The 16,370-nt window shown below is 40.1% G+C and overlaps 1 protein-coding gene across 5 annotated transcripts; it reads left to right on the forward strand.

Moving 5' to 3' along the window:
* The first annotated feature begins 1,164 nt into the window (after window positions 1–1,164).
* Window positions 1,165–16,272, forward strand: dync1li2 (dynein, cytoplasmic 1, light intermediate chain 2). Of its 5 annotated transcripts, none has more exons than XM_070903598.1 (13): window positions 1,165–1,279; window positions 2,106–2,179; window positions 2,677–2,793; window positions 2,903–3,133; window positions 7,271–7,434; window positions 8,910–9,003; window positions 9,168–9,303; window positions 9,513–9,624; window positions 9,721–9,780; window positions 10,512–10,556; window positions 10,654–10,771; window positions 11,753–11,881; window positions 12,786–16,272. In XM_070903598.1, exons 1-13 carry the CDS (start codon window positions 1,194–1,196, stop codon window positions 12,896–12,898), a joined length of 1,479 nt encoding a protein of 492 aa, XP_070759699.1. In that variant the 5' UTR covers window positions 1,165–1,193; the 3' UTR covers window positions 12,899–16,272. The 5 variants fall into 5 exon arrangements, with proteins under 5 accessions (XP_070759699.1, XP_070759707.1, XP_070759715.1 ...); XM_070903606.1 differs by having other exon boundaries at window positions 10,657–10,771; XM_070903614.1 differs by having other exon boundaries at window positions 12,791–12,910.
* Window positions 16,273–16,370: the final 98 nt, after the last annotated feature.

Below are 16,370 nucleotides of genomic sequence, written 5' to 3' on the forward strand. Positions count from 1 at the left end.
AAAAGCAAATAAACTATAAGCAATATTGCAGATATAATGAGCTTAAGGATTGAAATTCAGTTTAATTACACAAAATGAAAGAGAAAATATTTTGAATTAATTTTCCACTTAAAGGAGCTGCATGACCAGACTGTATCTTCTGTCGAGCCCTCAGTTAAAGAACATTTCTGTATTGATAATGTCCAAAGATATTATTCATTTTCCAATTAACATGTGCTTAATTAGGTGGTAATACACTTACTTGACCTATAGTGTCCTCTTTTTTTTCCCTGACTTGTTTGACTTTGTAGAAAGAAGCAAATCAAACATTATTAGCCTTCTGACACACACTCCGCCATACTGGGATGATAAACATTGTGTAGCAGGGACACCAAACATATTTCCAAGTGTGCACAATGCCTGGGATTCTCCTCTCATCATTCTTGAACCAAAATGGCCTTTTACAAATCAGCCTCTTTTGGCAGAAAGTAGTTCTTGAATCAGTGGCATGTGTGTTCAACTGTATCTATGGATACCTTCATGGGATGTGTTTGTCAGACTGCTGGGCAACCATGACACCCTGTCAAAGCCCAGTGTCTTGCTTTTTCTTGAAAAGCAGGAGAAGTAGCTACAAATGTGCTTTAAGAAAGCTCATGACTAATACCTGAATGAATTGCCTAAAAATGGCAGACTTAATTGGACCCATCTTGGCTGGTGAAATGAAGTTTGTAGGGTCCAGAACTAAAGGTTAAATCCACACTGAATCACATATTACAGACAAGTGCATATGCTATGTGCTAAAACATGCTGAACTTCTGGCCACAAGAGAATTGTTGATATCACACAATGTTCTCCATCAGCTGTTCAACGAGGAAAAAAAAAAAAAAAAAACTGCCATGACATCACTTATTGGGATGTGGCCAGAAGTTCTGCTTGATGTTTTGAACCATAAAAATAGTCTACCTGTGTCAAATGCTATTTTTGCCATATATTATCATCACATTTTGTGCAAATGAACTTTTATATCCTTATAATAATCATTGAAGAAATCAATAACTTTACTTTACTGAACGTCTGATGTGCAGAGGTGCACCCAGTGTCCCGGCGCGGCGTAACAGTCAGTGAATGTAACGTACCCTTGGCTACTTGGATGAAGGCGGTGCTAGTGGTGCCCAAGAAGCAGGGCCTTGCCTTTGTGGTTGTAGAAAGAGAAGATGGCTCCCGTTCTGGAGAAACAGCTCCCGGGCGCAGCCGGGGCAGGCGACAATAACAACGAAGAGGAAGAAGGACAAAACCTTTGGCAAGTGCTGCTATTCTTTTAACGACTTCATGCCTGTCGTGGCCCTTATTGGAAAAGCACAACCGTAATGGTTCTGCTTTGTCACTGCCGGTTGTTCACAATCAAACACCGGCCCGGCTAGCAGTAACATTAGCACTAACGTTAACTGAAGCTGGGCGGTCAGTTTGCTAACGTTACTATGTTAGCAGCTCAGCTAACGTCAGCTAAGTGGGCTAGCTACGTTGTAGTTGGCCAAGATAGTCCATCAGCGAGTTTTACTAATACAAGGAGTGTTGTTGAATTCACGTGTCGAGTTTGAGTGAGCCATTCATAGTGTCAGGGGCTTTGATAGGTCATGTCAAGACAACACCTTAAATAACAGCTCCTTTATGTAGGATACAACAAGCTAACAGGAACGTTGGCATTAACGTTAACAAGATAACACCATAACCGTCAAACCGAACTATGCAGAAAAATAATGTTGGCTTTAGGAGCGCTTATCATTAGGGGTCGTGCTGGTGTAGGGCTTCAACTTGCTATGTTTTATGGATTCAGATGCTGAGCTACTTATTTCTAACCTATCGGTCAGTGGAGATGACTTATCATTTCCTGCTTTTTTTCGTGTTGTCGCGGACTCATCACTGCTAGGTTAGCTGAAACAGTGGAATAATATTCTCCAACGTTATAAGTAATAGTTCAGTTATGCAACGTTGGCCAATTACCGTTTTGGTAGCAACTTGTGTTTTGAGATAGGGAGCTGTCAGTGTGCCACTTTGCTGTCAGTCTAACGGCTATGCGTCACCTGTGTGTCTGCTTTTCTCAATACGTGTCTTGTTATTTATTGTAGGACCTCGATACTGAGTGAAGTTTCAACTAGATCGAGTTCGAAGTTGCCATCAGGAAAAAATATCCTGGTATTTGGTAAGTATTCCTTAAGCCACAAGTTTATGCTTCTGCTGTGTGTTTGAGGTGGTCGACCCTGAGGGGACTGGAGGGACGGCAAACCATACTGAACTGACAAAAGCTAATGATTGCACATTAAAACCTTTCTGACTTTTCAAACAGTCTGCACTTTCTTCCCACACTCTTGAAATGAAGACATAATAAACACAAAATACAAAGAGATCTTCTTGGGTGTGTGCATACTTTTGGTTGCCTTCCAAAAATGTGGGAATACTGCTATTGGCCAGAGAGATTTGTGTGAGACATTGCAGCCTCTGACAGTCATGAGAACATGTGCTGCTTTTGAGGCAGAAAGATTGTTAAGTCTAGATATGTTTTTGAATACGCAGTAAGTGAAGTGATGATTTCTTGATACTTCATATCCATTATTATTCTAATGGTTATGATGCTACTGCTACTAATAATAATAACGAATAATGTCATATGTAAGCTGATGATAAAAAGATCTATTACAGGTGAGGATGGATCAGGAAAAACGTCACTTGTGGCCAAACTTCAAGGAGCTGATCACAACAAGAAAGGGAGGGGACTGGAGTATCTTTACTTAAATGTCCACGATGAGGACAGAGACGGTGAGTTTACCTGTGATTGTTTTACAGCAGTAGCCTTTACAAGATAACAGTATTTTTAAACAATAATGTGTTGCTTGTATTTAACTAGTATTCTGTTTTTTCTTTGCAGACCTTACTCGCTGTAATGTGTGGATCCTGGATGGAGACCTATACCATAAAGGCCTACTTAAGTTTGCTGTTTCAGCTCAGTCACTACCTGACTGTCTAGCTGTGTTCGTTGCGGATATGTCACGGCCCTGGACCATTATGGAGTCACTGCAGAAGTGGGCCAGTGTGCTACGTGACCATGTGGACAAGCTCAAGATCCCACCTGAGGACATGAGGGAAATGGAGCAGAAGAGTAAGTAATGTTTGAGTTTATCTACCCATGTGTCACTCGCATTGTGGACCGTATCGAAATGAAAAATCCAATTTAGAAAATCTTCAACGATGTGTTTACTGAGAATCAACAACGCTTTAGCGAAAATTTTCCTGCTGGACCTAGCTGGACACTCAAAGCCATGTGCCACCTTTTTAGAGCTAAAATCAAATCCCCCAAATTAGAATTTGTACGTTTTTATCTCGTAGCTAGCCCGTCCCCTGGTGGAGTATTTGCCCAATGTTAATTGAACATGGAAATAAGAGTGGATATGTATGGCAGCAACTAGCGTAAATCTGAACTGGTCTTTGTTTCGTTAGCGCAGACCGTTGGTTGAGATGGATATAAGGTGTTGATTGTTATGCGGTAGTCATCTTAAGTCTCAACATGCTAAAATCTGATGCATAAATGGAAACATGACATGCCTACATTTAGTTGGGTTGTATATCTCAAGAGAGGGCTAAAATGAAACAGCACTCAGAAAAGGTGCCTGAAGCATCCCAGGGTGGAAGCAATGGGAGTCTTGCATAATAAGAGCCAGACTCTTTGCTGACTGGCTGCTGGGGAAAAGGAGAGATTGGTTGCTGCATAGCATGGAAGGCAAGCACTGTATAAAATTACACATTGTCATGGATGTTTCTAGGTCATCATCAGAGAGGCCCATGATCCTCAGCTGTGTGGTCTGGCTGGAGGCATGTTCTGCAGATCAATGAGTGTGATGCACTCAGATGTTGTTCGCCTGTTAATTTTAGAACTGGTCATCTCTTGCTTATAAACCGTTCTTTTGTGTTTCGAAAAATGCTATTGGAGACTATTTCGTTCCGCCTGCTGGGTTTTACAGAAGGTTCATGTCTGCCTCCAAAGTTTGCTCTCTGCTGTTGCTCTTACAAGTCTGAAATGACTTATAGAAAATAAATTGTTTAATGATTGGAGATGATTTGACAGAACAGGTCAGAAAATGTTCTCAACATATAACATGCTAATACAGTGACAAGTCGTAACAAGTTGTCAAAACTGCTGGCAAACGCTTGAAATAGAAAAGGGAAGCTGTAGCCAAGTGATGACTAAAACGCATTGTTAGTTACAAACACTTATTAGGTCCAAATTTTCAACTTGCTTTACTGACTTATTTCAATTCAAGTAGCTATATTAGTTGAGCATAGTTGAAATTGCAGTAGAAAGAAAATACTGGAATTTATATATTGTAACTTGTATTCAGGAGACGCAGGCTCGCGCATTCATGTATTGCAATTGTGGTGTTTGTCTGTACCATAGAGGTTTTTCTTGAGTCCTCACAATTTGGTCAATTTTTTAGGCTTAACTTTAAATCTGTTTGACAGATTTCTCAAGGGTTCCTCCCACTTTCTCTCTTTGGCCAAACATTTAATTCCCACCCACTGACCTGGTCAGATTTCCAGTTTAGCTGAGGTATGTCATCCAGATAAAGCATCTTCCAGCATGTCAGTTATGATGTCAGTTACAGATTGGTGAGACCTTGTCAGATTATGTATTTGTGGATATGAGTGAGAGAGACAGGCTGACAGACAGACTGGAAGTATGTGTGAGTGGCTTTTGTCCAGGGAGTCTTGCAGGCGTCTTGCATCATGGTTCCCTCCCCTCCAACAGCAGCGTCAGGGAAAGGAAAGGAAGTAAACTGAGTGGGTTTGAATACAGCCAGTGGGCCGGACGTTCTGACTCCTGCTGTGCTGTAACTGAAGAAGGCTGGCTGCTGGAGTCGTCTCAAGTCAATTTACAGGATCAACCTATCGCTGCCTGGGCCACACATTGAAATTTTAAAATATTTCACTCACTTCTGTGGTAGTGACAAGACAGGGATTTGTTTTAAGCGGTAGTGTCTGAGAGTGGTGTGTAGCAAATATTTTGAGTATTTTGTTTTGACTATAGGTCTGTTTCACTTAAATGAAAGGAAACAACTAACCTGAGTGCTGTAAAAATGTTTTAGCTCAGCTAAACAGTTCAGCACTGACGTAAAACTTTCCTGTAAACTTGTCTAACAATAGCCAGTGAGAATTTGCTTATTTGACATTTAGTTGGCCAGAAAAGACACCTTTTATCGGTACCTAAACTTGAGCTTTGGCTTTTACTGACATCTTTCAAGAAATGAATGTACCTAATGAGGATCTCAATGACTAATGCAGGTCTGTTCTTTTGTCATTTTTTAGATACAGTAAAGTCAGTACAGTGTATTTCAGAATTGGCGGCTGAGCAGTCCTCGATTATATGTGCCAATGCATTTTGACCTCACCTTTGTTTGTGGAACAGATAGATAGGTCTTAGTGGGGCAAAGTCTGTCTGTCTGTCTTTGTCTCTATCACTTTGTATTTTAAAGTGATACTCCACCCCAAACCTCTCCTTTTAACATCATGGTAAAAATAAAGTATCAAGACTACTCAATACAACCCACTCAAATCATTGTTTTAGCATAATCCATAGCTCTGCTTCCTCAGACTCAGACGTTGTGGTAGAGACAGGGCACCATGATGAATGGATTGCAGTAAAAATAATGGGTTTTTTTAGCTAGTAGCTGCTCCTATAGATATTATTTTCTGACTAGTCAATTATAAGTCATTCTTAAGACACATTTCGAATATCTACAAATATTACAGTAAAGTAAATATTGTCAGGTTTTGATCAATGCCTAATTGATCTAGTCTCTTGCCTGTGTTTTCATTAGATAAATCCTAGTTGTGTGCCATGTCAAGGCCCAGCAGATCCCTGTGTCTCTGCAGTAGAAAGGAGTAGATGAAAGTCTGACTTCTTTTAGCAGTCATTCAAATCTTTGTCAAATTTGGTTCAGCTCTCCTCTTTATATAAACTTCAGTGGGAAGAAAAGGCCAGAGACTTTCATGAATCTTCCTTTTGGATGGTGTAAATTCTGCATGTTAAATTCCTGCTCTTAAGCCCTAATGTACATACTCCAACCTATTTGTGCATATGCAGTGGATTTGTGTAATCCTCTATCCAAGAAGGGTTCCCTTTTAGATTGCTTGTAACGCCAGTTCTCACCCCATATGCTAAATCCCATGTTTGAGAGTAAAGGAGGCTCAAAACGGCAATCTGGCTTTGTGGGCTGTCCCCAACTGCATTCCCGAAGCTCCGGAGGAAGTAGGCCAAAGCTTCCTGCATATAACGCCCCCCCCCTCACCACCACCACCTCACACTTGTAAATGTCTGGACAGCTGGGGCACCACAACAGGAAAGTGAAGGATGCCATTTATTTATCTTTTTCTTCCTTTCACCCAAGCACCCAAGGGGCCTATTATGTAATAGTGGGAATTTTGCGTGATTAACGCAATTTCTTCCAATGATACTAAACTACACAAGACCTACAACAGTAACGACTGTGCATTTAATTTTGGAATTTTCTTAATTGGTCATTGGGCAGGAGTTAAGCGCTATACATTTGTGTTGACCCCATGATCTAATGTCCTCAGGGACATGGCTTGAGGCTGAACACAACAATTAGCCTAACCAGGTTCATAGTTCTGCATCAGGGTGTTGCAGAGGCAACAAGTGGCTCCATAGCTTTACTAAAGGCACCACCAAAGATGACGTGCACATCAAAAAATTATATGTTAGGGCAAAGTGTTGACCACAAGAACTTTGATTGGTCAGCTCAGTGTTCTCTATTTCTTTCCCCAGTAATCTAAGAGTTTAGTGGAGACAACATAGAGCAAAGTGAAGAAAGCCTCAGTAATCTTGCTAAATGTGTTGCTAATGCCCGACACATTTATATTTCACATCTTTTTTTATGTTCTGTGTTATCTTATGTTATCTTATCACTACACCCCTATTAAATGCACGTTAGAATGGGTCATAATGCAGAGAGAGAAACCAGTTGGATAATAGTCGGGGAAAGAAGGACATTTTTATTTGATAAGAGGGGCAGGTTAACTTAAATCTGGATAAGCACTGTTGGTTCAAATGTTTATTTACACCTACTGTTACATGATGAGATCTCCTTTCAACATTATTGTTAAATAGGGGTCATCTATGGCATGAAAACAAGGTGAGAAAGCCTTTGTTTTGACTGGGCTCATCCAAAGCTTCACTAATAGTCTGAATTCCTATCTTTTATTCCCTTTGTGTTTCCACCAGTGGTGAAAGCGTTCCAAGAGTATGTAGAACCGGAAGATGCAACCCAATCCTCCCCACAGAGACGGGCCCCAACAGCAGGGGAAGACGAGGCCGTTGTGCTACCACTTGGGGACAACACACTCACACACAACCTGGGCATTCCAGTGCTAATAGTTTGCACAAAGGTAAATAATACCTGCAGCCCAAAATGTCTTATGTGTGAAGCCATAGACTGTATCTGGAGACAACAAATTTTTTTGTGTTACTATAAGAGCCATTACCATTACCAAGAGCCATCTATCAAAGCTTCCCAGTGGTACTTGTGTCTAACTTAGGATCTCTGACCTAATGCATCCTTGTGACCAAAGACCCAAAATAATGATACCAAATATCATGGTTACACAGTACAACAATATTGTTCAGTTTTCTGCAAAAGGGAACAACCTAATACAAAAAGATCACTGTTTGTGTGTGTGTCTTCCAAATCCATCCAAAATAGGGTTTCAACTCCTAATCCTTATGGCAGTTGTCATAGAGCATTAGATTGGTTAACAATTCTCACTTAAAAATTGCAACTTCCCATATTTCACACTAAAATCCCCTTTCACCTGGACCTCTGCTTTTTTACCTTCTGCAGCCACAGTCCTTCTAGCCTGTAGGTGCCTCTCTCACTTCGCCTTGAGTTGTCTGAGATTAACAGGCACAGATAGCCTGCTTTAACACCTTGGCAGCCGCCTGTACGACTGGTTTCTTCTGAGTTTTATGTTGTGAGGCAGTGTCCTCTGATAAAAAGCTGCCATTATACTTGCTTGTTAACCCTCTGGGCAAAGACTGAAAAATACATTGTAGCCATCAGCAGAGCTTCACATGCTATCTGTGACTAGAAAATGGTGAATGCTCTTTTTCTGTCTTTGGTGCCTCTGTCTAGCCCTTGTCAGAGAAAAAATATTCAGCTTAGCAGAAAAAGTAATTATTCAATACCATTCTTTGCTGTTTATCACATTATCTCGGCAATGATACTAAAACAATTACAAATCTTTTGACCATCATAAAAATGTGCTGTCAGTCTTCTTTTGAACCTCACCTCTTCTGTCATGACTTATCATGGAAGCTAGAGACCCAGGGTCAGGAAGTACTGTATTTTAGTGCCGTCACTCCCACACCCCTGGTTGTAGCAGAAGTTCAACAGGCAGCACACATGAGAATATCTGCCCAGAGAAAGTTTGCACCCATTTCTGACACTGATATTGTTGTGGATGTGTCCATCCTTCCAATCCACGCCAACTCTTACCTCAGTTATTTGCTGTCACTGTCCTCAGTGCCTGCTATACTTCTGTTACATGTTTGTGCTGTGCATGAGTTCTTATGATAATTATGTTTTAGAAGGCTCTAAAGAGAAAATAAAAACAACACTTGGAACATAAAAGCCCTGGAGGAGGATCTTACTGATGTGCATCGCACCTGCGTCTCTTCCTGTCAATGTGGATTGACAGATTTTTAGGATTAAGATGTATTTGTTCTGACTAGAATCACAACAGAAAACACTGACATTGTAGAATAGCAGTGTAACCATGTTAATATATTTGTGAATGCTGACATTTTATTGTCGGTGTAATTAAAATATTGATCTCTTTCCCTCCCTCAATCTTTTATTCTTCAGTGTGACGCAGTCAGCGTACTAGAGAAGGAGCATGACTACAGAGAGGAGCACTTCGATTTCATCCAGTCCCACATCAGGCAATTTTGCTTACATTGTATCCTTCTAATGCATAACTGTTCGTAATTCATTGTAATTCAACAGAAATGGGCCATACATCAGGTTTTTTTATTTGGCCCATGATATCTTATTGATCGTCATCAATCTACCATCTACATCATTACTCCAACAATTGCCTCCTTAACTCCTTGAATTAAACAGATGGAGCTGGCCTGATCTATACTTCAGTCAAAGAGGAGAAGAACATGGATCTGCTTTACAAATATATAGTACATAAGATGTATGACTTCCAGTTCACCACACCTGCCTTAGTGGTGGAGAAGGATGCAGTGTTCATGTAAGTGAAGCTGTAAGATGCACTGGTTTATTTCATTATGGTTCCTTTGGTCTTTCATCACTGTCTCAAGTATTTGTTACTGTCGTAATTGGAACATTTAGGTAATGTTGTTGCCAAACGTGCGATGCTGTCTTTGTTTCAGTTTATATTACTAATACCTAAAACCAAACCTTTATTCCTCTACATAATTGTCTCTTCCTTTCTTTCAGTCCATCTGGATGGGATAATGAGAAGAAAATTGGAATTTTGCATGAAAACTTCACAACAGTCAGACCCGAAGATCCATTTGAAGATTTTGTCACCAAGCCTCCAGTACGAAAGGTATGGCAAAATGCATATCCTGACAAAATGTGAACTTTAAGGTTGACATTACAACCCAAAGTACAACCACATGTTCTCCTTTGCTTTTCTTCACAGCTGGTTCATGACAAAGAGATAAATGCAGAGGATGAGCAGGTATTCCTGATGAAACAACAGGTATGTGTCATGATTTCCTGCATATTTCATGATTTCTGTCACCAGCCACTGAGATTGATAGTATGTCTGAAAATGCCCTATGTGGATTTTGAAGGAGTGCTTTCAAAATCAAAGTGGATAACATGAGAAGTTATTTAATGGTATGAGTATTATTGGTAGCATGATAAATGATCTCACGTATATAGCGCTTTTCAACCTTCATGGTTTCATTCACTGAGCTGCCATGCAAGGTGCTCATCTCCCAACCCGCTCTAACCAGCTTTACCTCCTGTGCGACAGTGCTAACCACTGCGCCACCATGCCACTCCTTTTGTAAGATTTTAGTGGTTATCCTGAACTGCCATTTTCACTGTTAAACACATGTGTATATTGTACTCATGTGCTGGTGAACATCTGAAACTTCCACATGATAGAAACATTGCCTTCACTTCCTTTTTTGTGGACAAATAAACCAGGAAGGCAGTCTAAAAAAAATACCCCACTGAGGCTTCAGCTTCACAGGTTAGAGAAGTGTTCAGTTTTTTTTAGGTTTCTTTCTATCAAATGCCTTCTGCTTTTATTTGTACAGACTGCCTTTCTATTTATGGGCATCTGAATTTTACAGTAAAGTTTTTACAGTAGTTGATAGAAAACTGTCTACTCTTATCTTGCATACACTGTGCAGGCTTTCAAAATTATTGTTGGAATTGTAAACCATGTCTGAATTAACTGAAACATTTTTTCCTCTGCAGTCTTTGTTAGCGAAGCAGCCAGCCACGCCAACAAGAGGAGCAACAGTAAGTTTGGATGGATTTATTCCTTTTTTGGTTACACTCTGTTGTTTTTCTTCTATTTGTTTGTGACCACAGTCTTGCTCTGGTTTCTGTGTTGCAGGAGTCTCCAGGACGGACAGCCTCAGGGTCTCCCAGGCCTGCTGGTCGTGCTGGCCAGCCCACCGTGACCAGCGGCTCACCAATGGCTGCTGTCAAAAAGCCTGACCCTAACATGAAAGGTAGGAGCATTTATTTTCATACATGGTTATTGAGAATCCTACTTTGCACTCCAGTGCTCCCTAGTTTGCATAGTTTGTCACAGGCTTATTTGTATTTAATTCTGGTCTTTAATCATCCACATTTATTGAAACCAACATTTGTACCCCCGAAAAGAACGGCTTTGATCGCAGTCCTTTCCATTCACCTTTGATTTTGATTTTGGCTGTAATGTGAACAACTTTTTCCAGAAGTGCAGCAATATTGCCCCCAAGAGGTAACACCTTAAATAATTCACATAACAATAGACTCCTGCACACCTCCTGAGCTGGCTACCCTTAAGCAAAAATATTGACTTTCTCTCCTTCATTAAGGGCAGTAGGGTGTACTAGTGCATTCCAACAAGAACTGAAGGTTGAGTTTAACTAAATGTAACAGAGGACCTCGCCAACTGTGGCTTTGAATTGTAATGTTGTTTGTGGAGACACTCTGTGTCAAAGAAAGTCAGATCACAAAAAGGACATTTCTCTCTGTTTGTCACAGCTTCATCAACACCTTTCAACTGTATCACCTTTCAAAATCAAAATCATCAAACTTTTTCCTGATGATAAAGGATGCTTTGTGGAGTACTACCATACCCATATCAAGGATCCTAAGACAGAGGGTGTCATATGTTGTACAGATTGTAAAGCCCTCTGAGACAAACTTTAGGGTGGTGCACATACCAGAGTGCACCACACCACCCTTTGAATATGGGTTTAAAGGGCCTTTGTCCTCAACTTTACACAATGAAGATGTGGACTTATTTTGAAAAAAGTTGATTATACATGGCAGGAACAATATATATGTATTTGAAAAGAACCAACTGAAACTATCCCAGACTGCTAATTTGGAATCACAACATTATAAGATGTTGGGCATTAAAGAAAGATAATCTGTTAATAATCAGCCTGTGCTCTCAGTAGTCTTAGTGAGTGATTTCACGCTCCTTGTTTCTCCTGCAGCGGGGGCTGCCAATGAGGGAGTGCTGGCTAACTTCTTCAACAGCCTGTTGAGTAAAAAGACTGGATCCCCAGGGAGCCCAGGATCTGGAGCAGTTGGAGCTGGAGTGCAAGGGTCCGCCAAGAAGACAGGTATAGCCACTTATTCCAGTACTCCCACCTCTGATCTCTCCCTATTTTCAAATCTTCTTCCTTACAGGTTAGCAGTTGCCCTTTTATCAAAACAGTTATAAATCATTATTGTTGACTATAGCATCCTGTGCATTTAGATCCATCTAAACAGTGCATGGACTGCATGCACACTTAAGTTAAGACCAGAGGAGTAAGAAACGGGGCCTTTTGTTGATAGTGGCTGTGGACCATTTTGCTGTCTGGAGTTTTATCTCTACAGCCTGAGAGAGAAGGTTAAAACAGGAGAAAAAGAAAAGTTGTCCTCTGTGACTGAACTTCTGACACCTGAGGGAACTTGTGACAGGCCTGTATGCACCAAACCTCCAACCATAAGTGCCCCTATGAAACTAATGTCACTCACTCCACCTCATATCTGACTGCTCTCTTGCTCAACTAATTTATTTACCTGTTATTTTACTTGAGTAACCTCATCTGTTTTGCACGTCAACAGTTCTTGTTTTCACATCCGGCACAGCTCTCTTTTTACTCTGTTATATTATTAACATATAACAAAGTCGAGTGCTGTTTGTGAAATGGCTGAATGTCCCAAGTGAAACGTTACATAACTCATCTCTCTGTCTGAGACCACTGACATGTACATTTTGTTCCAGCTCTGAGCAGTGTTAACATCTCTGTGAGACCCAGCTGAAAGGATAATGCATGCGTACATGTTCCCATTGTCTGATGATTAGCTTTGCATGTGTGTGTTAACTGTGGCAGCGAGCCGCCAACCTCCAGCATGGGATCGCATCACCATCCTCAACCCTCGTCCATCCGCTTGCTGGCCGTAGAAAACTGATATTTGTGAAATGACACAGAAGCTACAGGAGATTACTTTTGGACTTTGTCTCCTGTTTTTTCCAAGGGCAGAAGCCGGGTTTGACTGATGTCCAGGCGGAGTTGGACAGGATGACTCGCAAACAAGACTCCATGGTTTCAGCTAACAACATACCACCGCCGACAGAGAACGAAGCGTGAAGGCAACAAACAGCTGCATCGTCCACTGCATTAATACTCTGGAAAAATACATGTACATGTGAGCATAAACAAATTGACCAAATTCCCAATGTCTATATCAGTCAGCACACAGTGGTTTCACCAAAACGAGTTTCAGATGCTATCAGATATTTTGGTGTTCTGGTGAGATGGGAAGAGAGAGATGACAGAGATGGAGGTGTTAATGAGATGATATGTGCTGAAGGCTTGGCTTTATTTCTGTCCTCTCTTCCACTGTAAATGTTATTTTGTGAGGGGTGTCAGTTTATGGAAATGTGTGCACACTCCCTGGCAGCCAGCCTGATGTGCTGGACTGTAGGTTCCCCAGTTTCTGGGGTAAAACACCCTCTACTCATGGGTTTAATGAGTGGAAATATTACAGGTCCTGTAGCCTCTGGTTCAGCTTATGTCATGGAAGGAATTTGGTTTGCAATTGGAAAGGTATTTAAACTTTAAATATATTCATTGAGAAAAGTAATTAAAATACTTGCAAGCATATGTAGTATGTAAAAAATGTTGGATATGATACTGATGTATTTATACAAAGTTCCTCCTTTTTATTTTATTTTGTGCACCATTTATCAGTTTAAGGAAACATTCATCTGTATCACATAACATGTTAAAATGCCACTGACGTCATGACACTAATATGACAAGTCCAGATAGCATATCATATCATTTGCCCTTGCTCATCTCGAAGGATCCTGTAAATATAAATACAAAAAAAATATTCAGGTTAACTTTGATTTTGTACAAAATGCAAGTCTGTCCAAATTCTGGAAATGGCTTCTTTGACTAAATGAGACGTGTTGAGATTTGACAGGCTTAGAGGTTGCAACAGAATTGCTTCTTAAGCTACAGGTGTGTATATTTGGGAAGGGGTTTGGGCAGCATCTTTCCTACTATAACTCCTAAGTGCCTCGCACAGTTAGCTGTTTGTGTCATAGTAGAGGTGCTTGTCTACATAAGAGGAAATGCACTGTAGCACCATCGGTTAAAAGGTATTTGTCCATTTCTTGTCATCCAAATAATTTATTTCGTTTTACATTTTTGTTAATGTACAACAAGCCTGTGGTCTCTGTTCTTTTTCAGAAATAAGATTTCTGTGGCCTAGTTGATAGTGTTCAATAGAGCAATAGATTGAATGCCTTCATACAAACTGTAAAGGCTGCTGATATTAAGAAGAAACAACATGATGGAAGTTTTGGGTCCCCCAGACGAACACTTACTGTGGTTGAAACCACTTGCTTTGCAGCCAAAAGACACACAATGATTTGCTGTGGTTTGAACAAAACGAGATATTTGCATCCTTCAGTGTTTGACAGCACTGTCCTCCTTTTGGTTTCACATGTTTTATTCACACTGTACTTCGCATGTCAGTTAAAACATTCCCAGTTTCTACATGAAGTCCCTGTAGGAAACCTGTTTGTCCAGTCCGGTCTTTTTGTTTGGTCTCTTTCAGTGCCCATTTGAAATGACGACCTTTGCCTTCAATGTACAGCTAACAGTTTGTCACACTGGGCACCCTGCCTTCACAGGAATGCTCCTAATTAATTTGTGTCCTTAAGGGGTTGCTTAATTGTCTTATGTAACTTCTCTTCTACTTTTTTTTTTATTAAAATCATTATACTGTACCATATCAAATAATCTGTAATAATATTTATGGTTTCATGACACCATAATCTAATCAAAATTAATTAAGTGTACATTATCATTAAGTCAGTTTGCAAGGCCCTGCTTAATCCTATGGATAGTGTACACCAGTAGCTTTCACAGAATTAATGGCAAGTGTGAAGAGAGCAGCTATTTGCTATTCAAATGATAGCAAAGAAGGAAAACTGGACTGAATTGGAACGTGGAACCAAAGATGCATATTAGTCACTATTTTCTGCTTTTATAGTTGGTAATCATCCATAAGATTAACCAGTGGCCATTTATTGTCCCACTCTTGCATGGAGCCCTTGCATTCCAAACCTCAGACCTGCCTATGAACTCTTGTTTTGAATAACACCCTATAAAAATGGTAGAAATGCCTTACTCCACTCAACCATATCTGGGGTTACAGGAGTCAAAAAAACAAACACACAAACATTATGTATGGTAGGTTATGGTAAATTCTTGAAACTGGTCTACAAATACAACGCAATTAGGGTTTCACTTCATTTTTAAAAAAATGTGCTGTGTAAGGGAATAACCACAAGACCGTATTGGTGTACAGTCTACTTCATGCATGATTTGATTTTTTGTCAAAATGACGCTACACATCTGGTCTGGATTTACTTTTGATAAAACTGAAGCTCTTATTGTTTTTATTTTGCCTTTTATTTTTCCTTTTTTTTGTGTGTGACTGGGTGGAATGTGCACCTGAGGGTCTGTTGCTGAAGTGGATGAAGCACAATTTAAGAACAGCCAGGAGCAGTACCGCCACATGTTGAAATAAGCACTTTTCCTTGGACACTTGTATCAATTCTCTGTTGGTACAGTTAAAGATACAGAATGCATATTTTTCTTTTTGCCTTTGCCTTTTTAGAACATTTAGTAATGAACCTAGACGTTAACCTACACAGAAAAACTAAAACATTATTTATCTGCATTTGCTGCTTAAGTTATGGAAGGTGCCCCTGGTGGTCAACTATGGAATAATCCCTTTCTGCTGGTGATATTGTACATTTAATATCACGCCTCTAGAAATCATTGTCATTACACCTTTGCTAGAGTAGAACCAAATAAATGTTCATTCATTTTCAGCTTTGTCCTTTTTGCCCTTGAAACGTCCCCTTGTTTGTGTTTACATCCCACTTAGACATGTTTTGTTTTTGTTGTCAAATATGGTTTTGCCCCATAGACACTTTCTGTTTAAAAGAATTTTTGAAATGTCACCCTAACCTGATTGACCACGCTGATGATTCTTCATAAAACATGGCCACACTTGTTAAGATTTGGCATTTAGCTGAGTGGAATGAAGTTCAAAGTTGCACTTGCTCTTTGTAAAGATTGGATGTTGCTCCCAAGATTGAATAATGACCAGATGTTGTAACTTTTGTACTCAAACGTCAGTTGAAAGCAACTGCCTCTTCACATCCTAACTGAATTGCCTTCGACCACTATTGACAGTCTACATCTATATTAGACTATGAGCTTCTGCTTCCAGTCCTTTTGTATTCAGGATATCAAAACATTGTAAGCACATGGCTGGCTGCATTTTTGTGTCCTGAATTAATTCAGAAGTTTGATTGTATGACTTTAACACAATTCTGTAGCCTCTAAGCTGCCATGTGGATTCTAGCTTCTTACGCCAACAAAGATAAGGAAAATGTTTATCAGACCCCTGGCTTCAATAAAACCAAGAATCCAAACTTTGGTTGACTCTCACATTTTTGCGTCTATTTATACAATGTTTATTGATTTTTTTTTTCATGTTACGCAGAAACAATGAAATTCCCAGAACAGAACA

This window comes from Enoplosus armatus, chromosome 1 (genome assembly GCF_043641665.1).
Source record: "Enoplosus armatus isolate fEnoArm2 chromosome 1, fEnoArm2.hap1, whole genome shotgun sequence".
Lineage (NCBI taxonomy): Eukaryota > Metazoa > Chordata > Actinopteri > Centrarchiformes > Enoplosidae > Enoplosus > Enoplosus armatus.